Source organism: Chiloscyllium plagiosum, chromosome 23, assembly GCF_004010195.1.
Source record: "Chiloscyllium plagiosum isolate BGI_BamShark_2017 chromosome 23, ASM401019v2, whole genome shotgun sequence".
Classification (NCBI taxonomy): domain Eukaryota; kingdom Metazoa; phylum Chordata; class Chondrichthyes; order Orectolobiformes; family Hemiscylliidae; genus Chiloscyllium; species Chiloscyllium plagiosum.
In genome coordinates this window covers 34688252-34713370 of record NC_057732.1, presented here as the reverse complement: position 1 = coordinate 34713370, position 25119 = coordinate 34688252, and the positions used below count along the sequence as shown (strand labels likewise).

The following is a 25119-nucleotide window of genomic DNA, read 5'->3' as shown; positions in this document are numbered from 1 at the left end:
CAACAGGTTTATTTGAAATCACAAGCTTTCAGAATGCTGCTCCTTCATCAGGTGAAATAACGAAAGCTTGTGATTTCAAATAAACCTGTTGGACTATAACCTGGTGTCATGTGACTTCTGACATTGTCCTTCCCAAATCCAATACTGGCACCTCCACATCATGGCTTCCCTGGGAGGGTTTACCAGGCTGCTGCAGAGCAGGGCCTGGATAAAGGGTATGCCTACAGTGCTAATCGCTGGGGGCTATACCCATTGGGTGACCCTGAGCTAGGGCAGCACTGCCCCTCTCTTATTGGCTCAGCAATTCATCACATGGTAGGGACAGTTATCCAGAGCTTGAGATCTAGTCTGTCCTCGAGTCAGAGCCCAAGTCCCTGTGGCCATGGGTTTGCACAGCCAGGATGCATTCTGGGTGACACAGTCCATTCTTGGCCATGCTCTGTTCATCGCAAAAAATGACAACAGGAACGCTGACACTAAGAATACCCACCTCAAATCAGGAGCCTTGAGTCATTCCAACATGAGGGCATTGAATCCAGGTGTGTCATCAGGTACAAAAGTCTGTGGTAGCTTGATCCCACCCATTCAGGCTGCTTCTATTGCTCCAATCTTGGAGAAAAGCACTCCAAGGCCTCACAAACTGCTTACTTTATGGGCTTTGAAGCAGACTGCTCAACTCCTCTTGTCTTAACCTTTTATCATTTAAAAAAAAAAGGATGAAATATACCTCTTAAAGCTATAATATCATCACACTACCACTAGGTACAAGTTAACATCCTGAGAATGATTCCTTTATTCCAACTCCCTGATATCTGTCCATTAGCCAATCCTCTATCAATGCTTACGTACAACCCCTAACATCGTGGGTTCTTATGAAGAAGCATAATGTGTGGTACCTGACACAACTCCTTCTAAAAATCCATATATATTAAATATATGGTTCCCCTTTTTCTCTATTCTGTGACATGCCTCTTCAAACTAATATCTGTTCAGCATGATATCCCTTTCATGAATCCATGTTAACTCTGATCGATTATGCATTTCTAAATGTTTTACAAGTACATCATAGAATCCCTACAGTGTAGAATCAGGCCATTCGGCCCATTACTGATCCTTCAAAGTGGCCACCGTGCTGCCCATCATAATAGATCCTTTATAATAGATTCTAACATGTTTTCAATGCCAGAGGTTAAGCTAACTGATCTACAGTTACCTGTTTCTTGTCTCCCTCCCTTTTTGAATAAGGGTGTTATTGGCATGATATCCCTTTCAGTTTTCTCAAGATTCTTGGGAGATTGCATCCAGTGGTTCTGTAGCTACTCCATTTAGTATCTTAAGATGCAGCCAATCAAGACCAGAGAATTTATATCATAATAATATTTAGCCAGCATTATTTTCCTTCGTATTTCTCTCTAATAATTGTTATTGTATTTACTTCCTCTCACCTTTTATCTCTTGATTATTTAGTGTTTATGGAATGTTATTTCTATTTTCCACAGTGAAGACTGATGTGAAATATTTATTCACCACTTCTACCATTTTATGGTTCCCCATTATTATTTCTTCAGCCCCATTCTCTAAAGAGCCGGTGTTCACTTTGGCTTCTCTCTCCCTTCTTATATGTTAAAGGTGCTCTTGCTACCTGTTTTTATATTGCTGGCTATTTTCTTCCTCATTATTTTTTGGTCATCTTTTGTTGGCTTTTAGAAGTTCACCAATCCTCTAGTTTCCCATCAATCTTTGCCACATTGTTTGTTTTTCTTTTGATTGAAATAATATCCTTAACTTCCTTAGTTAACCATGCCCTTCCTTGAATCCTTTCACCTGAAGGATACAACGGGGGGCAGTAAGGGGCCAGAAACCGAGGTAGCAGCTGGCCCTTGATTTTTGTCTAGCCTTGGTGTAATGGGAACTTCACTTGGTACCTACTACCATGCTGGAGCTGCACTGGGAGTATTTGGTGGGATGGTGTAGAGGGAACCTTACACTGTATCTAACCAGTTGTGTTCCTGATCTCTCTCTTCTCATGTTTCATCTGCAGAATGTGTGGTTGAGGCTGAAAACCATCGCGTTTCCGATGGTGAGACCTGGACTGATTCTGTCGATGAATGCATAACATGTTCCTGCAACGTAGGTTACACACATAGTCACTCCCTCCATCACAGTTACTATCTCTCTCCCTATCTTGTAATTTCAGCCACTCTCTCTCTCTCTCTCTGAAATTGCCTTCGTCTCTCTCTCTCTCTCTCTCTCTCTCTCTCTTTTGTTTCTCTCTCTGAAATTGCCTTCCCCTCCCTCTCTCTCTCTCTCTCAGTCTCTCTCTCTCTCGCGCGCTCGCTCTCTCTCTCTCTCAAACTGCCTTCCTCTCTCTCTCACTCTCCCACAGTTGGTTGCTAACACTCCCCCTATCTTCTACAGTTTCTCTCTCACTGTCTCTTTATCAGTTTCTCGCAGTCTCGTAGTTCCCGTCCTTTCTAATGCTTGCTTTTGTTTGGTCTGTTATAGCTTGGACACATTGAGTGCCACATCAAGGAATGTCTTTCTGTTATCTGTCATGATGGTCTGATCAAGGTCCGTTCTCCAGGGCAGTGCTGTTATGAATGCCAAGGTAACTGGGATGTCGGGTCAAAGTCGGGCTTTACTGTTTGACACCATGGGCAGAATGGTATGGCAAAAATAAGAGTAAGCAAGGTGACTAAAACAGACAAGACTGGAAAAACTAACAGATTCTCAACATTGAGAAAAACTCACCTGGTTTTGACCTTAAGCATTAGATGGTGAGTTCAGAATCTTGCCCCCAGTGGTGCATTTCCATGCATTCACACTCATTCTCACACACCACATTCATATTGCATTTCCAATTTTTCCGTCGAGAAGCAAGATTAAAACGCAGCTCACAAATGGAGCGGGTACCTGGCGAATTGCCCCATTACTTCCATTGCAGCTCTCTGATTGACAGTGCCAGCCACCCAGTTACCCTTTACATGGAACCAAATGGATTGTACAACTCCTTCCTTGGTCAGTGAGTATGTTCTTCCTGGACCCTCCATCATCAAATTCCCAGCCTCATCAGCATCATCATCATCGTCGTGTTCTCTCTCAAGTCTAACTCAACCATGACTTCAGGCTTTCAAGCACCCACTCTGGAGGTGAGAGATGGTCGAGGTCTCTGCCAGTAGGCTTCTCCATTTCATTCAGAGAAAGCCAGGCAGGATCTGTATGAGATCCCTTGCTCTGACATGGAGCCAGGCATCTTCTGGGACTTAGGCTGCTTGTTAGTTCACAAGGCCGTGAGTGTTTGCTTCGAGATATCCAATCTCTGTGCGTTAGCTAGTCAAAGGGGCGAGTGCTTAGTGGGGTGTGGGTGGACTACTCACAATCCAAGGTACTGTCACAGACACGTCAAGGGCCTTGTCCAATTAAAGTCCAGGGATTTAGCCACAGCACTTGGTCCTAAGCAAGTCTGGGATCGGTGTCCTTTCAGTTCAGGGATTGGGCCAAGAACAGTCCTGCAGGTGATATGGAAGCAGTCTGGGATTACAGGTAGGTCATTTGGGGAGCTCCATTTGAGAGATCAGTTCATTTGGGTGAACCATGGTCAGTCATGGGGCTTCTAACATTAGGGGGCTTTTCAGGAGCAAGTCGACATTTCGGGGAAGGTGGGCTCATCAAGTCTAGGAATGAGCTTCGTTGTACTGGGTCACTGAGGAAATAGCCACAGTGAAAGGATCCGGTTGAGGGATAAAACAGTAGGAAGTCATACTAAGGACTGGGAACTCTCAAAGTGGGGGCTGTTGGGCTTGGTCCCATCAGGTCACTTACTCTGACCTCTCCATGGGGATGGTGTTGGTGCAGCAGCAGAATAGCGCCCTCCAGAGGCAAAATAGACACATGGGTGATGTAAAGGAGCCCAGCCCAAACTGAGGGAGGCTGAAGGGTCCTTGAGGCCACAGAGCCAGCAATACAGAAGGGAACAGGAAGGATGGCGAGAAATGAGTGGGTCACAGGCAGATGATGCAGATTGCTGTCATGAGGATAAAGTTGGAACTTTGCCATGTCCAATCAAAAGTAAACTATACAATACCTTCACACACTGGCTGGGAGCGTGCTCATTAGAGGAGTAAGTACCAGTCTTTCTCTGTGGGGTACAGGGACCTACTTTGATGTTGAGGCCCTGCAAGGGCCATTTGCAGTAACCATACCTTCACTGGTTTAGCATTGCATTCAATCTGTCTTCACTTTCCACTTCACCTGGAGAACAATAATTGTCATAGGTTACAGGTAACAAACTGTGTTCTCAAGCAATCGTGAGCATTACCTTGTGTGCACTGATTGCTTTTGTTTTGTCATGTAAGCTCAACAAATCTTTTTTACATCAGTGATCTTCAAACAGAGCCTGACATTCCCAATAGTGAGTGTTGTAGCATTGCCTCCACGAGTCTGGCGTCTCCTCCAACTGTGCAAGAATATGGACTGTGATATGGAGGAGAGGGTTTGGTGGATTATAGGTGGACGTCTGCTCTGAGTGGAGCCTAGCCAGTGTGGGTATCCCCTGTGCAATTGGATACAGTTACATATTATAGCACGCCATGTTGAGACATTATAATGAGCTCCTTGGGTAGCTTCCATAGCACCCTGTGTGAGGGTAGAATATTAATCTTCCTTGGTGTGGATATGAGAGCTCAGAGGTGTCCCTTCAGTAACATTACATGATCTCTCTGGTTTCACCCTCTCTAACTATCACCTGACCAAACTGAAATGTCCAGTACAATGCACTGCCTTTCTCATGGCCTTGCTTCCACTGGAGAAGCAGACAGCAGCAGGAACTTCCACAGGGATATACAGCAAGTGAAACTGCACAGGGAAGCTGCAGGGTAATGGTGGAAACCAAGGCTCCACTGCAGTTGCCTGAACAACAGGGATAGTGAAGACAGGATGTCCCATTCCACCATATCCGAGATATGTCATCGACTGAATGAGGCCATACACTCACAAGGACTGGGTCGCAATCCCAGCCCAGTGGCTGCTCTTGATTTATATGTCCATGGCTTGTTTTAGGAAGCAACTGGTAATCTCTGTGGCACCTCCCAATCCTTGACTCATTGGTGCGTCTGGGATGTAACTGATGCCAGTTTCACTGGAGCCCACCTTGTAATATACATCCCCATTCACAGTGCAAGTCAAACCGCGAGAACATTGAGATTCTCCCAAGGCCATGATACTGTTGCACTCTGTGTTGCTTTCAGAGTGGCCTATCACCAACCTGTAACTTTGAGAACACGAGAGGATTTTCCTCTCAATAATTGGTGACTAACGAAGCCACATTTCGAAGCTCTGCACCAAATATTCTGACAGCTGCCATGACTCTGACCCACTGCAGCACTTGGAGGTGTGCTGCGTCTTTCTAGGATACTGGGCAAATACAGAGACAAGGAGAACCCTTTCAAATATAGCACATGACCGCTTTTTTTAAAAAGTCACTGGCAGATGGAGAATAAAAGAGCAATGCTGCTCACACTTCCACAGCGGCAGAGTGGAACGGACTGTAGGCTTCCTAAAGGTGCAGTCTTGTGCCTGGAATGCTGTTGGACGGCCCAGACGGGATGCCCCTTTGTGACTGTGGTGTGCTGTGCAATTCACAACTTGAGCCGTTAGGGAGCTGAGGTCTGGGTGGGTGGTAGGCCTCGATATGGACAAAATGGAGGATTGAGAGTAACCTTGTAATGATGAAAATGAGGTCGGTAATCAGGATATTAACCAGGAGGAGGACAGAGCAATTGGTGTCTAGAGACAGCCTTACAGTTACCCATGAGCTGGCTTCAGGATTGTTTCAAAGACTGCAGCTTATCTGCTGAGTAGCCCCTCATTAGTGCAAAGGACATGGCTAACGTTTTGTGCCGTAGATCCCATGGACTTCTGTTTTCTTGTCCAGACTGCCTTGAGTGAATTCGCTAAAATCCACAATAATCATATCACTCTCATCAACGCTCCTGGTTATCCCCTCGAAAAAACTCCTGTAAGTGGTTGCAAACATTTCAAGCCTGGCAGGAGACACATGATTGTTCTGCCATTCTCACATTCGATCACCATCTGAACTATCAACATCCTGTCTACACACACACACACACACACACACACACACATACACTCACACACAGTCACACACACTCACACACTCATAACGCTCACATGCTCACACTCTTTCTATACACACACAGACACTCTCTCACACTCTCTCACACTCTGCAGCCAGCAGGAGTAGATTAGATTCCCGACAACAGGCCATTTGGCCCAATATGTGCAGACCGACCCTCCAAAGGGAAACCCACCCAGACCTATCTCCCTCTGACACGATGGGACAATTCAGCACGGCCAATCCACCCAAAGCTCCATGCATAGTGGGAGGAGACCGGAGTACCCGCAGGACACCCACACAGAAATCTGGGGAGAAGATGCAAACGCCACACAGTGAGTTGCCCAAGGGTGGGGTCGAACCTGGGTCTTTGGCACCGTGAGGCAGTAGTGCTAACCACTGAGCTATCACATTTAATATGTACACCAGCAACCCCACCATTTTTATAAAAGAGAGGGAGATTTATCTTGTGAATATTGTCACACATGTACACACGTACACACATACATACACACGTACGCGCACACGCACACACACACACATATATACATACACACACACACACACTTATATACACACACATACATACACACACATATATACACACATATATACATATACACACACACATGTACACACACATACGCATGTACACACACATACGCATGTACACAGATATACACACGTGTACACACGCGCGTGCATATATATATATACACACACACACAGACATATACACACAGACATATACACACAGACACGTATACACACACAGACACGTATATACACACATATATACATACACACACGCACACATATATACACACATACATACACACACATACACACATATATACATATACACACATATATACATATACACATATATACACACATACGCATGTACACACACACACATATGCATGTACACACACATACGCATGTACACACACATACGCATGTACACACACACACATACGCATGTACACACACACACAGACATACACACACACAGACATACATATACATACACATACGCACACATATATACACACACGTGCACACAAACACTTACATGCACACATATACACACACACATATACATGCACAGACACACATACATACAGACATAGACACACACACACACACACACATACACACAACTATAGCATACACGCTGTCCCCTCCACACTTCACTCCAGCTCTGATAAAGACTCGAAATGTTAGCTTGCTCTCTCCCTGTGGATGCTGTCTGACCCGCTCTGATCTCCAGCAATTGTTTTCTTCCCTTAACAAACCAAAGCTGACCATTTCAAAGTGCAGATGTATTCTGTCTCTCAAGGTCATTTCTAACAACTTCCCCACCACAGAGGTTAGACCGACAGACCTGTAATTTCCTCACCTATCCCTTCCTCCCATTTAATCGCGGGACAACATTTGCAGTCCACAGGCATCTCACCTGTGGCCAGAGAGGATTTGAAAATTACTGCCAGAGTGATAATATATCTCCTGTCAATAGCCTGGGATACATCTCATTCAGGCCTGCACATTGATCCATACTTAAAGCTGCTAAACCCAACAGAACACCGCCCCAGCCACTCCCCATCTCTCTATACATACATTAGATTAGATTACTTACAGTGTGGAAACAGACCCTTCGGCCCAACAAGTCCACACCGACCCAGACCCATTCCCCTACATTTATCTCTACACCTAACACTATGGGCAATTTAGCATGGCCAATTCAGCTAACATGCACATCTTTGGACTGTGGGAGGAAACCCACGCAGACACGGGGAGAATGTGCAAACTCCACACAGACAGTCGCCTGAGGCGGGAATTGAACTCGGGCTTGTGTCGCCTTTTTCACGTTCCTGATGCAACGTTTCCATTGAGAACTGTGCCCACATCTTCCAGAACCACCCTCTGATTATCTCACTTCTCCCTAACGGCTCCTACTCTTTCCTTCACTATTCTCGTACTACTTCAAATGATTTTTAAAATCCTTTGGATTCTCCTTTTTGGATACCCACCCACCCAGTACTTTGGGGAATAGGAACTGCTGGTATCTACCATAAGGCTCTCTCTTTCATACAATCCTAACCTTTGTATCCCTCTTGACTTCCAGGATTCCCTGGCCTTGGTCCCACCCTTTGTCTTTCTGGGAACATATTCCCCTGTGGTCTTGGTACTTTCCTCCACTGCTCTGATACCGCTTTATCTGCAAGGAGCTGTTCCCAATTCATTTGGGCCAATTTGTACCTTACCCTTCAGTAAGATTCACCTTTCCCCAGCTTAGAACATTAATTCCTGGCCCATCCTTCTCCTTTTCCATAATTATCCTAAGCTGAACTGAGTTAGTGTCTCTCTGTGGCAGCTTCAGCATCAGTCTGTGACTCCATGGAGATTTCCTTCAGCATTGTGGGGGTCTGGGTCCTGGAGCCCACAGCCGCGAAACAAAATTTCTCTTTTTTTTTAATTTTGTTTTGTTTTATTAGTATATGGTTGTGGAAGGAATGTTGTTTTGAGCTTTTATCTTCTTTTTAAATTTGTAACTGTAATTTTGTACTTTGAAGGTCTGCAATGCGGAACTTCTTATTTCTTTATTTTTCCCTCAAGGTTCTGTACCTAGATACCTTTGTACCCAAGATGGCTCCGTAAATGGCAACTTGTAATTTTTTTCCCTGTACTCATGTGAGTACATGACAATGAAGCTAATTAATTCATGCATCAAAGCCCAAAATGCAGCTTCCTGATACATCTTCCACTAGTCCAGGCTAATTTGTGTCCATTAGAGCCAGAACTGACCCCTCCCTTGTTGCACTTTATACATATTGGCTAAAGATGTTCTCCTGGATGCAATTTTAGAATTTTGCTCCCTTCCTATCTTGTACACTAGAACCATTCCTGTTGATATTTAGCTTGTTTTAAAAATCTCCAAATATTACGGCCTTATTATTTGATTTGATTTAGTTTATTGTTGTCACGTACTTGAGTAGAGTGAGAAGTTTTGTTTTGTGAGCATTACAGGCAGATCATAAGATACCTGAACATACAGATCATAGGATGTTTAGACAAAGTGAGGCGTAAGGGTGACAGCTGCCTAGGAGGTGCCAGATCAGCATTAGATCAACAGCAAGATCAACAATAGATTTGAAATCAGAGAGGTCCACTCAACAATTTAATAACAGCCAGAAAGAAACTATTCTCGATTCTTTATTTGGATGGGTATATGAATAGGAAGGGTTTGGAGGGATATGGGCCAGGTGCTGGCAGGTGGGACGAGATTGGGTTGGGGTATCTGCTCGGCATGGACGGGTTGGACCGAAGGGTCTGTTTCCATGCTGTACATCTCTATGACTCTGTGTTCAAGCTTCTGTTATTCTTACACTTCTTTGAAAGGGGTTGCAAACTTGATTCAATATCTCTGTGACTCTGCCATTATTAGTCAACAACTCCTTTCTGCTTGGATTGTGGGAGGGTGATCCACATACACCTTGGTCCTTTACCATCTCACAATTCCAATGTTCCTGAGATACAGCAGGGCTGTGGAGTCCTGACTCTGAGTGCACAGCAGGTGTGAAGGTAAAGACGAGAATTTTGTAACCGAGGCATTGGCACCTACAGTAGGTCAGTGAACACAGTCAGAATGCAGGCAGCAGTGTGTTGGTTGAGTGAGGTTTATGGAGTGTGGAACATCACTAGATCATTTAAATAGTTTCTCCCTCAGTTAGTGACACTGATTATCCGACACACTGATGCACTGCCATTTCCACCCATGGATAGTATTGAGGATCAGGATGCCCCCTGATGGTCACCCCTCTAACCTGGAGTGATCTCATTGTGGCTCATTGGCCATCGCCAGCTAATCCAACCTGACCTCGGGTCGTTCCCAGCTCCTCAGACACAATCAGCTCACTCTGTGCAGCCCACTTGGTGTGTGTGCGCCTCAGTACCATCCCGAGCACCCATCCAGGTGGAGACAATGCCAGGATTTTCCTTCCAGGAGATTCTCAGGGCATGGGGACTTAGGTTTTATTCACTGCTATCTCTGAGCTTCATCATGTCCGCAGATCCCCGGATCTCCTGCAGCTACCAGGGACAGAGGTACCAGTCAAACCAGCACTGGGAAGTGGATGAGTGTACCACCTGCACCTGTATCTCCGGAGAGGTTCACTGTCAAACTGAGCACTGCCCACCAGTCACCTGTTCATCGGTACGTCAAGGGAGGGCCAGGCACAGGGGTGGGGACTTTATACACCAGAGCAGGAGTTGGGACCAGGCCAGCCATGCAGAGATTTCCAGGGTAAAGTCAGCAGAGTCACTATTTCTGTACTTGCATTACAATATCCAGTCAGTTCTGCTATAACGTGGTAGTTCCATTCTCGTGCAATGCTGTGTTCTAAAAAATATCCCATAAAAACAGTACCATTAAAACTAACAGTGCTGCAGTCACGTTATAACCAATACATGCTTTAAAAGCTCACATTTTAGAAACAGTGTCCCCAATTCATCGATCGCGTTACAGTGAATTCACATTAACGAAACACACATTATAGCAGAATGACCTGGACAGGATAACAAATACCCAGGGTGGGGATGAGTTACAGTCGGGAATCTAATCGAGGGTCTCGGGGATAAGTTCCAGCCTGGAATCTAATCGAGGGTCTCGGGGATAAGTTACAGCCTGGAATCTAATCGAGGGTCTCAGGGATAAGTTACAGCCTGGAATCTAATCGAGGGTCTCGGGGATAAGTTACAGCCTGGAATCTAATGCCTGGAATCTAATCGAGGGTCTCGGGGATAAGTTACAGCCTGGAATCTAATCGAGAGTCTCAGGAGGTTTATATTTAGAATAACCGATACCTGGAGTGAATGGAGCAGATTGGCAATGGGGTCGGTACATTAAATTGGAGAGAGTGAAGACAGCACATGCTGGAAAGTCAGAGCTGACAAAGTGTGAAACTGGAGAAAGCACAACAGGACAAACAGCATCAGAGGAGCAAGAGATGAAAGGTCCCAACCCGAAAGGTTGACACTCCTGCTCCTCTGATGCTGCTTACCTTGCTGTGCTTTTTCCAGCTCCACAATTTAGCAACTCTCGGTACATTAAGTGTGAGCTCTCTCCTTGCGTCACTCTCTCACTCTCCCTCTGTCGCTCTCTGTTTAGGACGAGAGCCCGGTGCTGATTCCAGGAATGTGTTGCCCTCACTGCATTCCTCGCCCTGCCACGTGTATGGTATTCGGTGACCCCCATTACCTCACATTTGACAGAAAGATGATCCACTTCCAAGGAGCCTGCAGCTATGTTCTGGCAGAAGACTGCAAGGGAGGGGACTTCAGGTGACTATCTTCCACAGGCACCATCAAGCTGCACTGCTCAGAGAGCGGTAATCTGCTGTATGACATTCCCCTGTCTGGATCTGTTTGCCTCTATTATGTTCTGTCCATCTCTCTCTTTCTTGCTTTCTAATTCCCCTGACCGGACGCTGCATTCCTCTGTCACTGGCTTTCTCTTAACCCCCTCTGTTTTACAATCTCATTCCCTTTCTGTTGTAATGATTTGGAGATGCCGGTGTTGGACAAAGTTAAAAATCACACAACACCAGGTTATAGTCCAACAGGTTTAATAGGATGCACTAGCTTTCGGAGCGTCGCTCCTTCACCTGATGAAGGAAAGCTAGTGTGCTTCCAAATAAACCTGTTGGACTTTCACCTGGTGGTGTGTGATTTTTAACCTTTCTGTTGTATTCAGTCTTTCTAGCTCGCGTTCTTAATCTCTCCCTCCCTCTCCCTCATGCTTTCTTCCCCCCTCCCCTTCTCTCCCACCCACTCCCTCCCTCCCTCGCCCCATCCCTCCCTCGCCCCATCTCCCCTCTCCCTTCCTCCCTCTCCCTTCCTCCCTCTCCCTTCCTCCCTCTCCCTTCCTCCCTCTCCCTTCCTCCCTCTCACTCTCTGGGCTTGTCACTGGCTCAGTCAACTCTCTGTCTTTCCATCTGGTGTGTTGTCTGTCTCTCACTCTCTTGGTCCGTCACTCCCTGAACATTATGGACGGGTCAGCGGTTAGTACTACTGCCTCACAGCGCCAGGGACCTGGGTTCAATTCCCACCTTAGGCAACTGTCTGTGTGGAGTTTGCACGTTCTCGCCGTGTCTGTGTGGGTTTCTTCTGGGTGCTCCGGTTTCCTCCCACAGTCCAAAGATGTGCAGGTTAGGTGAATTGGCCATGCTAAATTGCCCGTAGTGTTCAGGGAAGTGTAGGTTAGGTGCGCTAGTCAGGGGGAAATGTAGAGTAATAGGGTAGGAAAATGGGTCTGGGTGGGTTACATTTTGGAGGGTCAGTGTGGACTTGTTGGGCCGAAGGGCCTGTTTCCACACAGCAGGGATTCTATGAAAATCTGACCTTGTCTCCACAGTATCCACGTGACCAACGATGATCGAGGTCGGAAGGGAGTGTCATGGACCAAGGAGGTGACCGTGCTGATCGGGGAGCTGATTGTCCAACTTCTCCAAGACTGGCTCGTCATGGTAACTGAATGGAATTTGTCACTGTTCACTAACTGAAGGGTTAACAATAAAGAGCCTTATACCCGAGCGTGGTGTGTATTTTGAGGGAGTGCTGTAGGAGGTTCTGCTCCAATAATGTGGTGTTACTGCAAGGCATCAGTTTTAACCTGGGCCTAGGGATCTGAGAGATCCTGGGGTCACAGAGTGACAGCCTGAACCCTGGTCTATGAGAGCAGCACGTTTCACATTGAATTGGACAGGTGTGAGAGGTTTACCCAGTTATAGTTGTGTCTGTCACAGTGAACTCTCCTCATTGCTGGTTCTCACCTCACTGGTCAGGTTGTGTGAAAGTGTCTGTTTGTTTGCAGGTGGACGGTCGCAGTGTGTCTCTGCCTTTTCTCAAGGAGCCATATATCTACATTGAGAGGAGAGCCAACAGTGTCCTGCTCAACACCAACATCGGTGTGAAGGTGAGTGCTCCCACCCCAGACACTGCAGGGACAAGCTGTGCTCACTGAGAGAACCCACATCTCACTGGCCCCTCACCCAGGACAGCAACCACACGGAGCACAGGGATAGGTTCAGAAAGGGCAATGGAGATGGAGCTGAAGGATTGGGACTTCCATTAACCCAGCCGAAGAGGTTGAAGGTTCCCCCATCTGCTGTTGCAGTGCAGTGGATTCTGTACCTGTCCCTCACCCCAGCCTCAGAAGGGCTGAACGGCCTTCTCCCAGAGAGCTTGGGAAAAGGAATGAGGCATGGACACATCGTGGCGAATCAGTCTGAGGCACTTTGAGAAAGTACTCAGCTTGTGCGGGGTGGTTTCACTCCAGAATTAGCATTCAAAAGCATGTACATTTGTATAAAACCTATCACAGCATAGAGCTTCCCACTTGACTAGTCAGTTGAATATTTTAATTCTGACTCTCAGTAGAATTCCCTCCGTGCTCCCTCTGTACCGCCCCTGCAGCAGTGCCGTGCTCCCTCTGTACCGCCCCTGCAGCAGTGCAGTGTTACCTCTGTACTGCCCCTGCAGCAGTGCAGTGTTCCCTCTGTACTGCCCCTGCAGCAGTGCCGTGCTCCCTCTGTACTACCCCTGCAGCAGTGCAGTGCTCCCTCTTTACTATCCCTGCAGCAGTGCCTAGCTCCCTCTGTACTGCCCCTGCAGCAGTGCCGTGCTCCCTCTGTATTGCCCCTGCAGCAGTGCCGTGCTCCCTCTGCACTGCCCCTGCAGCAGTGCCTTGCTCCCTCTGTACTGCCCCTGCAGCAGTGCCGTGCTCCCTCTCTACTGCCCCTGCAGCAGTGCCGTGCTCCCTCTGCACTGCCCCTGCAGCAGTGCCGTGCTCCCTCTGCACTGCCCCTGCAGCAGTGCCGTGCTCCCTCTGCACTGCCCCTGCAGCAGTGCCGTGCTCCCTCTGCACTGCCCCTGCAGCAGTGCCGTGCTCCCTCTGCACTGCCCCTGCAGCAGTGCCGTGCTCCCTCTGCACTGCCCCTGCAGCAGTGCCGTGCTCCCTCTGCACTGCCCCTGCAGCAGTGCCGTGCTCCCTCTGCACTGCCCCTGCAGCAGTGCCGTGCTCCCTCTGCACTGCCCCTGCAGCAGTGCCGTGCTCCCTCTGCACTGCCCCTGCAGCAGTGCCGTGCTCCCTCTGCACTGCCCCTGCAGCAGTGCCGTGCTCCCTCTGCACTGCCCCTGCAGCAGTGCCGTGCTCCCTCTGCACTGCCCCTGCAGCAGTGCCGTGCTCCCTCTGCACTGCCCCTGCAGCAGTGCCGTGCTCCCTCTGCACTGCCCCTGCAGCAGTGCCGTGCTCCCTCTGCACTGCCCCTGCAGCAGTGCCGTGCTCCCTCTGCACTGCCCCTGCAGCAGTGCCGTGCTCCCTCTGCACTGCCCCTGCAGCAGTGCCGTGCTCCCTCTGCACTGCCCCTGCAGCAGTGCCGTGCTCCCTCTGCACTGCCCCTGCAGCAGTGCCGTGCTCCCTCTGCACTGCCCCTGCAGCAGTGCCGTGCTCCCTCTGCACTGCCCCTGCAGCAGTGCCGTGCTCCCTCTGCACTGCCCCTGCAGCAGTGCCGTGCTCCCTCTGCACTGCCCCTGCAGCAGTGCCGTGCTCCCTCTGCACTGCCCCTGCAGCAGTGCCGTGCTCCCTCTGCACTGCCCCTGCAGCAGTGCCGTGCTCCCTCTGCACTGCCCCTGCAGCAGTGCCGTGCTCCCTCTGCACTGCCCCTGCAGCAGTGCCGTGCTCCCTCTGCACTGCCCCTGCAGCAGTGCCGTGCTCCCTCTGCACTGCCCCTGCAGCAGTGCCGTGCTCCCTCTGCACTGCCCCTGCAGCAGTGCCGTGCTCCCTCTGCACTGCCCCTGCAGCAGTGCCGTGCTCCCTCTGCACTGCCCCTGCAGCAGTGCCGTGCTCCCTCTGCACTGCCCCTGCAGCAGTGCCGTGCTCCCTCTGCACTGCCCCTGCAGCAGTGCCGTGCTCCCTCTGCACTGCCCCTGCAGCAGTGCCGTGCTCCCTCTGCACTGCCCCTGCAGCAGTGCCGTGCTCCCTCTGCACTGCCCCTGCAGCAGTGCCGTGCTCCCTCTGCACTGCCCCTGCAGCAGTGCCGTGCTCCCTCTGCACTGCCCCTGCAGCAGTGCCGTGCTCCCTCTGCACTGCCCCTGCAGCAGTGCCGTGCTCCCTCTGCACTGCCCCTGCAGCAGTGCCGTGCTCCCTCTGCACTGCCCCTGCAGCAGTGCCGTGCTCCCTCTGCACTGCCCCTGCAGCAGTGCCGTGCTCCCTCTGCACTGCCCCTGCAGCAGTGCCGTGCTCCCTCTGCACTGCCCCTGCAGCAGTGCCGTGCTCCCTCTGCACTGCCCCTGCAGCAGTGCCGTGCTCCCTCTGCACTGCCCCTGCAGCAGTGCCGTGCTCCCTCTGCACTGCCCCTGCAGCAGTGCCGTGCTCCCTCTGCACTGCCCCTGCAGCAGTGCCGTGCTCCCTCTGCACTGCCCCTGCAGCAGTGCCGTGCTCCCTCTGCACTGCCCCTGCAGCAGTGCCGTGCTCCCTCTGCACTGCCCCTGCAGCAGTGCCGTGCTCCCTCTGCACTGCCCCTGCAGCAGTGCCGTGCTCCCTCTGCACTGCCCCTGCAGCAGTGCCGTGCTCCCTCTGCACTGCCCCTGCAGCAGTGCCGTGCTCCCTCTGCACTGCCCCTGCAGCAGTGCCGTGCTCCCTCTGCACTGCCCCTGCAGCAGTGCCGTGCTCCCTCTGCACTGCCCCTGCAGCAGTGCCGTGCTCCCTCTGCACTGCCCCTGCAGCAGTGCCGTGCTCCCTCTGCACTGCCCCTGCAGCAGTGCCGTGCTCCCTCTGCACTGCCCCTGCAGCAGTGCCGTGCTCCCTCTGCACTGCCCCTGCAGCAGTGCCGTGCTCCCTCTGCACTGCCCCTGCAGCAGTGCCGTGCTCCCTCTGCACTGCCCCTGCAGCAGTGCCGTGCTCCCTCTGCACTGCCCCTGCAGCAGTGCCGTGCTCCCTCTGCACTGCCCCTGCAGCAGTGCCGTGCTCCCTCTGCACTGCCCCTGCAGCAGTGCCGTGCTCCCTCTGCACTGCCCCTGCAGCAGTGCCGTGCTCCCTCTGCACTGCCCCTGCAGCAGTGCCGTGCTCCCTCTGCACTGCCCCTGCAGCAGTGCCGTGCTCCCTCTGCACTGCCCCTGCAGCAGTGCCGTGCTCCCTCTGCACTGCCCCTGCAGCAGTGCCGTGCTCCCTCTGCACTGCCCCTGCAGCAGTGCCGTGCTCCCTCTGCACTGCCCCTGCAGCAGTGCCGTGCTCCCTCTGCACTGCCCCTGCAGCAGTGCCGTGCTCCCTCTGCACTGCCCCTGCAGCAGTGCCGTGCTCCCTCTGCACTGCCCCTGCAGCAGTGCCGTGCTCCCTCTGCACTGCCCCTGCAGCAGTGCCGTGCTCCCTCTGCACTGCCCCTGCAGCAGTGCCGTGCTCCCTCTGCACTGCCCCTGCAGCAGTGCCGTGCTCCCTCTGCACTGCCCCTGCAGCAGTGCCGTGCTCCCTCTGCACTGCCCCTGCAGCAGTGCCGTGCTCCCTCTGCACTGCCCCTGCAGCAGTGCCGTGCTCCCTCTGCACTGCCCCTGCAGCAGTGCCGTGCTCCCTCTGCACTGCCCCTGCAGCAGTGCCGTGCTCCCTCTGCACTGCCCCTGCAGCAGTGCCGTGCTCCCTCTGCACTGCCCCTGCAGCAGTGCCGTGCTCCCTCTGCACTGCCCCTGCAGCAGTGCCGTGCTCCCTCTGCACTGCCCCTGCAGCAGTGCCGTGCTCCCTCTGCACTGCCCCTGCAGCAGTGCCGTGCTCCCTCTGCACTGCCCCTGCAGCAGTGCCGTGCTCCCTCTGCACTGCCCCTGCAGCAGTGCCGTGCTCCCTCTGCACTGCCCCTGCAGCAGTGCCGTGCTCCCTCTGCACTGCCCCTGCAGCAGTGCCGTGCTCCCTCTGCACTGCCCCTGCAGCAGTGCCGTGCTCCCTCTGCACTGCCCCTGCAGCAGTGCCGTGCTCCCTCTGCACTGCCCCTGCAGCAGTGCCGTGCTCCCTCTGCACTGCCCCTGCAGCAGTGCCGTGCTCCCTCTGCACTGCCCCTGCAGCAGTGCCGTGCTCCCTCTGCACTGCCCCTGCAGCAGTGCCGTGCTCCCTCTGCACTGCCCCTGCAGCAGTGCCGTGCTCCCTCTGCACTGCCCCTGCAGCAGTGCCGTGCTCCCTCTGCACTGCCCCTGCAGCAGTGCCGTGCTCCCTCTGCACTGCCCCTGCAGCAGTGCCGTGCTCCCTCTGCACTGCCCCTGCAGCAGTGCCGTGCTCCCTCTGCACTGCCCCTGCAGCAGTGCCGTGCTCCCTCTGCACTGCCCCTGCAGCAGTGCCGTGCTCCCTCTGCACTGCCCCTGCAGCAGTGCCGTGCTCCCTCTGCACTGCCCCTGCAGCAGTGCCGTGCTCCCTCTGCACTGCCCCTGCAGCAGTGCCGTGCTCCCTCTGCACTGCCCCTGCAGCAGTGCCGTGCTCCCTCTGCACTGCCCCTGCAGCAGTGCCGTGCTCCCTCTGCACTGCCCCTGCAGCAGTGCCGTGCTCCCTCTGCACTGCCCCTGCAGCAGTGCCGTGCTCCCTCTGCACTGCCCCTGCAGCAGTGCCGTGCTCCCTCTGCACTGCCCCTGCAGCAGTGCCGTGCTCCCTCTGCACTGCCCCTGCAGCAGTGCCGTGCTCCCTCTGCACTGCCCCTGCAGCAGTGCCGTGCTCCCTCTGCACTGCCCCTGCAGCAGTGCCGTGCTCCCTCTGCACTGCCCCTGCAGCAGTGCCGTGCTCCCTCTGCACTGCCCCTGCAGCAGTGCCGTGCTCCCTCTGCACTGCCCCTGCAGCAGTGCCGTGCTCCCTCTGCACTGCCCCTGCAGCAGTGCCGTGCTCCCTCTGCACTGCCCCTGCAGCAGTGCCGTGCTCCCTCTGCACTGCCCCTGCAGCAGTGCCGTGCTCCCTCTGCACTGCCCCTGCAGCAGTGCCGTGCTCCCTCTGCACTGCCCCTGCAGCAGTGCCGTGCTCCCTCTGCACTGCCCCTGCAGCAGTGCCGTGCTCCCTCTGCACTGCCCCTGCAGCAGTGCCGTGCTCCCTCTGCACTGCCCCTGCAGCAGTGCCGTGCTCCCTCTGCACTGCCCCTGCAGCAGTGCCGTGCTCCCTCTGCACTGCCCCTGCAGCAGTGCCGTGCTCCCTCTGCACTGCCCCTGCAGCAGTGCCGTGCTCCCTCTGCACTGCCCCTGCAGCAGTGCCGTGCTCCCTCTGCACTGCCCCTGCAGCAGTGCCGTGCTCCCTCTGCACTGCCCCTGCAGCAGTGCCGTGCTCCCTCTGCACTGCCCCTGCAGCAGTGCCGTGCTCCCTCTGCACTGCCCCTGCAGCAGTGCCGTGCTCCCTCTGCACTGCCCCTGCAGCAGTGCCGTGCTCCCTCTGCACTGCCCCTGCAGCAGTGCCGTGCTCCCTCTGCACTGCCCCTGCAGCAGTGCCGTGCTCCCTCTGCACTGCCCCTGCAGCAGTGCCGTGCTCCCTCTGCACTGCCCCTGCAGCAGTGCCGTGCTCCCTCTGCACTGCCCCTGCAGCAGTGCCGTGCTCCCTCTGCACTGCCCCTGCAGCAGTGCCGTGCTCCCTCTGCACTGCCCCTGCAGCAGTGCCGTGCTCCCTCTGCACTGCCCCTGCAGCAGTGCCGTGCTCCCTCTGCACTGCCCCTGCAGCAGTGCCGTGCTCCCTCTGCACTGCCCCTGCAGCAGTGCCGTGCTCCCTCTGCACTGCCCCTGCAGCAGTGCCGTGCTCCCTCTGCACTGCCCCTGCAGCAGTGCCGTGCTCCCTCTGCACTGCCCCTGCAGCAGTGCCGTGCTCCCTCTGCACTGCCCCTGCAGCAGTGCCGTGCTCCCTCTGCACTGCCCCTGCAGCAGTGCCGTGCTCCCTCTGCACTGCCCCTGCAGCAGTGCCGTGCTCCCTCTGCACTGCCCCTGCAGCAGTGCCGTGCTCCCTCTGCACTGCCCCTGCAGCAGTGCCGTGCTCCCTCTGCACTGCCCCTGCAGCAGTGCCGTGCTCCCTCTGCACTGCCCCTGCCTTCTGTACAGCCCCTGCAGCAATGCAGTGCTCCCTCTGTACAGCCCCTGCAGCAGTGCAGTGCTCCCTCTGTACAGCCCCTGCAGCAATGCAGTGCTCCCTCTGTACAACCCCTGCAGCAGTGCAGTGCTCCCTCTCTACCGCCCCTGCAGCAGTGCAGTGCTCCCTCTGTACCGCCCCTGCAGCAGTGCAGTGCTCTCTCTGTACCGCCCCTGCAGCAGTGCAGTGCTCCCTCTGTACCGCCCCTGCAGCAGTGCAGTGCTCCTTCTGTACAGCCCCTGCAGCAATGCAGTGCTCCCTCTGTACAGCCCCTGCAGCAGTGCAGTGCTCCCTCTCTACCGCCCCTGCAGCAGTGCCGTGCTCCTTCTGTACTGCCCCTGCAGCAGTGCCATGCTCCTTCTGTACAACCCCTGCAGCAGTGCAGTGCTCCCTCTCTACCGCCCCTGCAGCAGTGCCGTGCTCCCTCTGTACAACCCCTGCAGCAGTGCAGTGCTCCCTCTCTTCCGCCCCTGCAGCAGTGCAGTGATCCCTCTGTACCGCCCCTGCAGCAGTGCAGTCCTCCCTCTGTACAGCCCCTGCAGCAGTGCCGTGCTCCCTCTGCACTGCCCCTGCAGCAGTGCCGTGCTCCCTCTGTATCGCCCCTGCAGCAGTGCCGTGCTCCCTCTGTACCGCCCCTGCAGCAGTGCCGTGCTCCCTCTGTACCGCCCCTGCATCAGTGCCGTGCTCCTTCTGTACCGCCCCTGCATCAGTGCAGTGCTCCCTCTGTACCGCCCCTGCAGCAGTGCAGTGCTCCTTCTGTACCGCCCCTGCAGCAGTGCAGTGCTCCCTCTGTACAGCCCCTGCAGCAGTGCAGTGCTCCTTCTGTACTGCCCCTGCAGCAGTGCAGTGCTCCTTCTGTACTGCCCCTGCATTGTGGAACATCTTTGAGTGTGTTGCTCGGGTCTCTGAAATGCCTATTGTTTCACTCAGGTCCTGTGGAATGGGAAATCCCATTTAGAAGTCAGCTTGCCTGGAACATACAAAGGGCAGGTGTGCGGGCTTTGTGGAAACTTCAACAACTACCCCCAGGATGACATGCGGATCCGCAGCGGGCAGATTGTCACCTCTGAGGCAACATTTGGTAACAGTTGGAAGGTGGGTTCTGAGGATGAGTATAGTGGAAACTCTGTGTGTGCATGAGATCCCAGCAATTGCCTGTAAGGAGTATCTGATAGCTGGCTACTGATAGAGCAGCCTGCACTAGGGGTGGGCAAAGATAGGATACTTTCTGCATTAACAGCCAGTTTCACAGCAAGTGCATTCATTCAAAACTCAGGCCAAGGATAGAAAGGGGGGCTGCAGTGTGGTATTGTCACTGGGTGAGTAACCCAGAGCCACTGGCTTATTGTCTCGGGGCATGGGTATAAATCTTTCCACAGTCGATAGCAACATGTGAATTCACATAATAAAAACCTGGAATGAAAAGCTAATCAAAATCTAATATAACGTCATTTAAGGAAGGAAACTGCCATCCTTACCTGGTCTAGGTAAAAACAATGACTGCAGATGCTGGAAACCAGGACTGATGAAGGGCTTTTGCCCGAAACGTCAATTTTCCTGCCCCTCGGATGCTGCCTGAACTGCTGTGCTTTTCCAGCACCACTCTACTCCAGAATCCTTACCTGGTCTGGCCTACATGTGACTCCTGACCCACAGCAATGTGGTTGACTCTTTAGACCCTCTGAGTCAATTTAGGGGCAAATGGAGAGGGGCAGTAAATGCTGACTTTGCCGTTGATGCCCACTTCCCAAGTAAGGGAAAAGGAGTGAGCTGTTATCTCCACAGCAGCTTTCAACATCTCAGAGTATCCCAGATTATTCCACTCTCCAAGTGTGGTCGGTGTGGGAGTGCAGGAAGAACAGCAACATGCTCAGAACTAGAATATCTGCTTTAATGATGCTAGTGAAGGATAAACATTGATCAGGCTACCAGGGAGATCTCCTTTCTTATTCAAAATGGTGTTTTCAGGATTTGTACATCTAACTGAGAAGGTAAATGAGGCCTCAGTTTAATGTCTGATCTGAAATAAGGTGTTTTCAACTGTGCAGGACCCTATCCAGATTGCACTGGTATGTTACATTAGATTATATCTTCATGAATTTAGAACAGGGCTTGAAATCACAATCTCAGACTCCGAGGTGCAAATGTTACACAGAGAGCGTTAAGACTGGACCAAACTGGAATAGAAAACACAAGTATCAAAAAGAATCTCCCAAGACCCATGCGCTTTGTGCACACTCAGCTCATAAATCTCACAGATCACTCACCCATGACAGTCCTGAGAGAATTTGTTTCAGCAGTCAGTATTGGGTCTATGCCCATCATTCACAGCTAAATCTCACAGGGAATGTTAGACACCAGTACATGAGGCCAAATTGAAAGGGTTGTACTAAAGTTAAGGCAAGTAACTCTATTTGGGAACGATTAATATTTCAAACAGTAAGAAGTGTCAGAGGCAAATTTTAAATATTATAGGTTAACTACAGGATAAAGCTCGCTCTATACTGCCCCCAGTAAACTGTCCTGGGATAAATACAGCACAGATTAAATACTGAATAAGACTCCTCATTAGATAGGTGTCCTGAATCTTCTGGGGTATCCCAGTGAGCTTTTCACAATGTCTTCTGTTATAGAACCTCACCTTTTCACTTGTGGAATCGCAGGAATGAAGCCTAGTGCCCCCATTTCCTGTTCTAATCACTGTGCCTCAACCAAATGCCTCCTGTGGGTAGACTTCTCTGAACCTCTCTGATTATCTTCACTACCACCAACCCCCGTCACCCTTCCCCCTCATTCCCTCTCCTCCTTCCCTGGGCCGCTCCTTTTGGCCAGTATGGCACTGCGCTGAGTTGAGGAGGCTTGCTGGATAAGAGACTGGTGTGTGCCCAATATTGCCAGCCAGATTCACCGTGTTTGTGTCTGTATGTAATCCCTGCAGGTACACAGTAATAACCAGAGCAGGCTGCTCTGTCCAGATGCAGAAGATATTGACCCCTGTAAACAGGCGGGTTACCGAGCTCGCAAAGAGGCCAATGCCAAGTGCAAGATCCTGAAGTCCAAGGTGTTTGAGCAGTGTCATGCGGTTGTGCCACCTGAGATGTTTTTCAGCTCCTGTGTCTATGACCTGTGTGCTTGTGGTTCCAATATCGACGACTGCTTGTGCGATGCTTTGGAGGCTTATGCATCTCAGTGTCGAGAAGCTTCACTTGTCCTGAACTGGCGATCACCAACACTCTGTGGTATGTTCCTATCTTTCTACTTGAATCCAGAGGCCCCTGTCTTTCTCCACAAAGACCGCTTTTAACCCACTCCCACCACTTTGAAATCTCTGGCAAAGGGGTAGTTCAAAGGGAGCAAGTGACAGCTGTGTTCTGCCTGAGTTACTTTGCTAAGTTAGGGCCAATAGACATCAGCAACTCATCTCACGCAATGATTGACAGCCCCTCTGACTGGGCCTGGATTCAGCCTGATGTCCCAGAGGATGAAAGGTGACCTTGTTGAACCTGATACTCGGTCAAGTCTGAAAGACAGTGTTGGAGGCAGGCTGAGGCATTGATCAATGTGATGGGACTGTGTGACCAGGTTAAATATGTTAAAAAAAGAGACAGGAGCAGGTAGTGAGGGAGCAGTTCAGTGTAACAGTACAACCAGTTACTTTATGATTTACCTACAGTGGGATGGGTCAAGCACATTGCAATATTAAAATAATAAAATTAATCAGTGTGCTAACTTGTCTGTGCTCGCTCTCTCTCTGTCTCTGCAGCTGTCGGTTGTCCATCTGATCGTGGTTACGTGTTTGATGAGTGTGGCCCTCCGTGCCCTAAGACCTGTTTTAACAAAGATGTTCCCCTGGGAGTGATTGATGCTCACTGCTTCAAGCCTTGTGTTCCAGGCTGTCAGTGTCCTGCTGGTCTAGTGGAACATGAATCTCATTGTATAGCACCAGAGACCTGTCCAAAAATCATCTACGGGAACCTGTGATTGACACAATGACAGAGACGAACGCAGATACACGCGCGCGCACACACACACACATACATACCCGTCAGACACTGCTAGTACATTTATAGTCAGTGTTTTACTGTATACAGTAATGGATAGGAGGAAACGCAGAAATAACAGACCAAACTCATCTTGTAATGTTGGCTGACACACTCCAAGCAAAGACCAGCTAAAACCAGAGACAATCTCTTCAAACACACAGATCACAAAGTCACGTACGATGGGACTCTCTCTGGCTGACTGGTGATTGGATAACAGATATACAAAGGTGCTTACATTCATTTTCTACTTTCATTCAAGTCACTGTTTCTGAGCATCAAGACTCACCTGACTAGTACTTCACTGTATTATGTAAATTAGGTTTTCAGTATTTTTGTGGTTGTTAAGAGTGGGAATCATAGTCCTGTGGCACTATCTAATTAAAAACTGTCTAAGCGATTCTATTCTTGTTTAAAGGTTCAGAGTGGGAACCTCAGTATTCCTGAACTCAGACACATTTCTGATCAGTGTGGACATCCCAAGCACAGATTAGATACAATGCAAACTCTTTCTGCGCTGTCCCATCAAACATTCCCAGGACAGGAACAGCATAGGTTGGATATATGGTAAAGATCCGATAACCCTGTTACCATCCCATCCTATCACTTGCCAGAGCTCTGTTCATCAATTGTTGATTCCACCTTTGCTTTTTTTTTTGCTGAACAACATTAATCGAATTAATGATTGCTATGGAAGGGCATTATCCCAACATCCTTCGCAGCAGTGAAAATCCTCGAAGAACTCCATAGGTCATATGGTTTCAGAGGATTATAACTTCCTCACGAAACACTATAAATACCTCCATCTTAAGTTGTTACTTAAAAAAAGAGGAAACACTCCAACTATCCTGTGGAAGGAAACCGAGAAATAGATATTGCAAGAAAGGCAAAAATGGAAAGGAGACTAACTCCTCTACTTATCTTTGCCTGATATTGAAGGGTGTATTATATCAACTTGAACAGAGAGATGAGACCTAGCTAAATGTTTCATCTGAAAGATGGCTCCCTCAGCAGTGCAGTGTTCCCTCATTGCTGCCCTGGGTGTGTCAGTCTCGTTTGTGTGCTGTGGTCCCTGAAGTGGGCTTTGAACCCAGGACCTTTCTGACTCAGGCAAGAATGCTACCACTGAGCCACATCCAACACCATAACTGACATGTGAGGATCCCTGAGCATGTGTGACAGACACAGGCGCTCAGTTGTTTGAGAATCTGATGTAGGATCTAACGGTAGAACCTACTTTGGAAAGGTAAATCCAAGTTTGACCATCTTGGAGTGAGACTGTCCTCTGATCTGGAGTTCAGACTTAAGGTGCAAAACTTATTCAAAATTATTCATACTTACGTAATCACTGAGGAGTGTTGATGCCTAGTGTACACTCTGCAATAAAACTAAGTTTTTCAACCATTGTTGTCTGAAATTGTTTCACTTTATGTTTGCATCATTGTACAAGGATTGAACACAAAATATGCCCCTGAGTTGTTCAGAGTGTTGCCTGAAAGACCCCTCCTTCTACACAATGTAAGAATTAGAAAAATCTATTCACAAAGCAGCAGGAACATCCTCTCGAGACTATTCCTACTACACTGATCATGCTAGAATAAACTTCCCTGGCCTTGACTGACAAAGCATACCACATATCAGGCCACCATGTTTATGTGTGTGTGCCTAGACCATGGACAGTGTCAGCTGATACATCAACTATCATGCAATATCACCACTTAGCAAGAGATTCCTTATCTGAGGAATTTAGCACAATGTGATTTCAAAATAAAAATAAGAATCCCAACTTTGGGGTGAAGCTCTGAATCTCAGAACCTTTCAAT

General features: G+C 51.6%; 1 protein-coding gene across 1 annotated transcript in view; it reads left to right on the top strand.

Annotated features, from left to right (window-relative positions):
* LOC122561464 (kielin cysteine rich BMP regulator) overlaps positions 1-24702 on the top strand; it is a 124968-nt gene extending 100266 nt beyond the window's left edge. Inside the window, exons 38-46 of the mRNA XM_043713207.1 lie at positions 2042-2130; positions 2506-2608; positions 10207-10349; positions 11304-11476; positions 12549-12660; positions 13008-13109; positions 20187-20351; positions 22195-22495; positions 23020-24702. Coding sequence (XP_043569142.1) covers positions 2042-2130; positions 2506-2608; positions 10207-10349; positions 11304-11476; positions 12549-12660; positions 13008-13109; positions 20187-20351; positions 22195-22495; positions 23020-23237 — 1406 coding nt within the window. The 3' untranslated portion in view covers positions 23238-24702. The remainder of the gene's footprint in view (positions 1-2041; positions 2131-2505; positions 2609-10206; positions 10350-11303; positions 11477-12548; positions 12661-13007; positions 13110-20186; positions 20352-22194; positions 22496-23019) is intronic.
* The last annotated feature ends 417 nt before the right edge of the window (positions 24703-25119 follow it).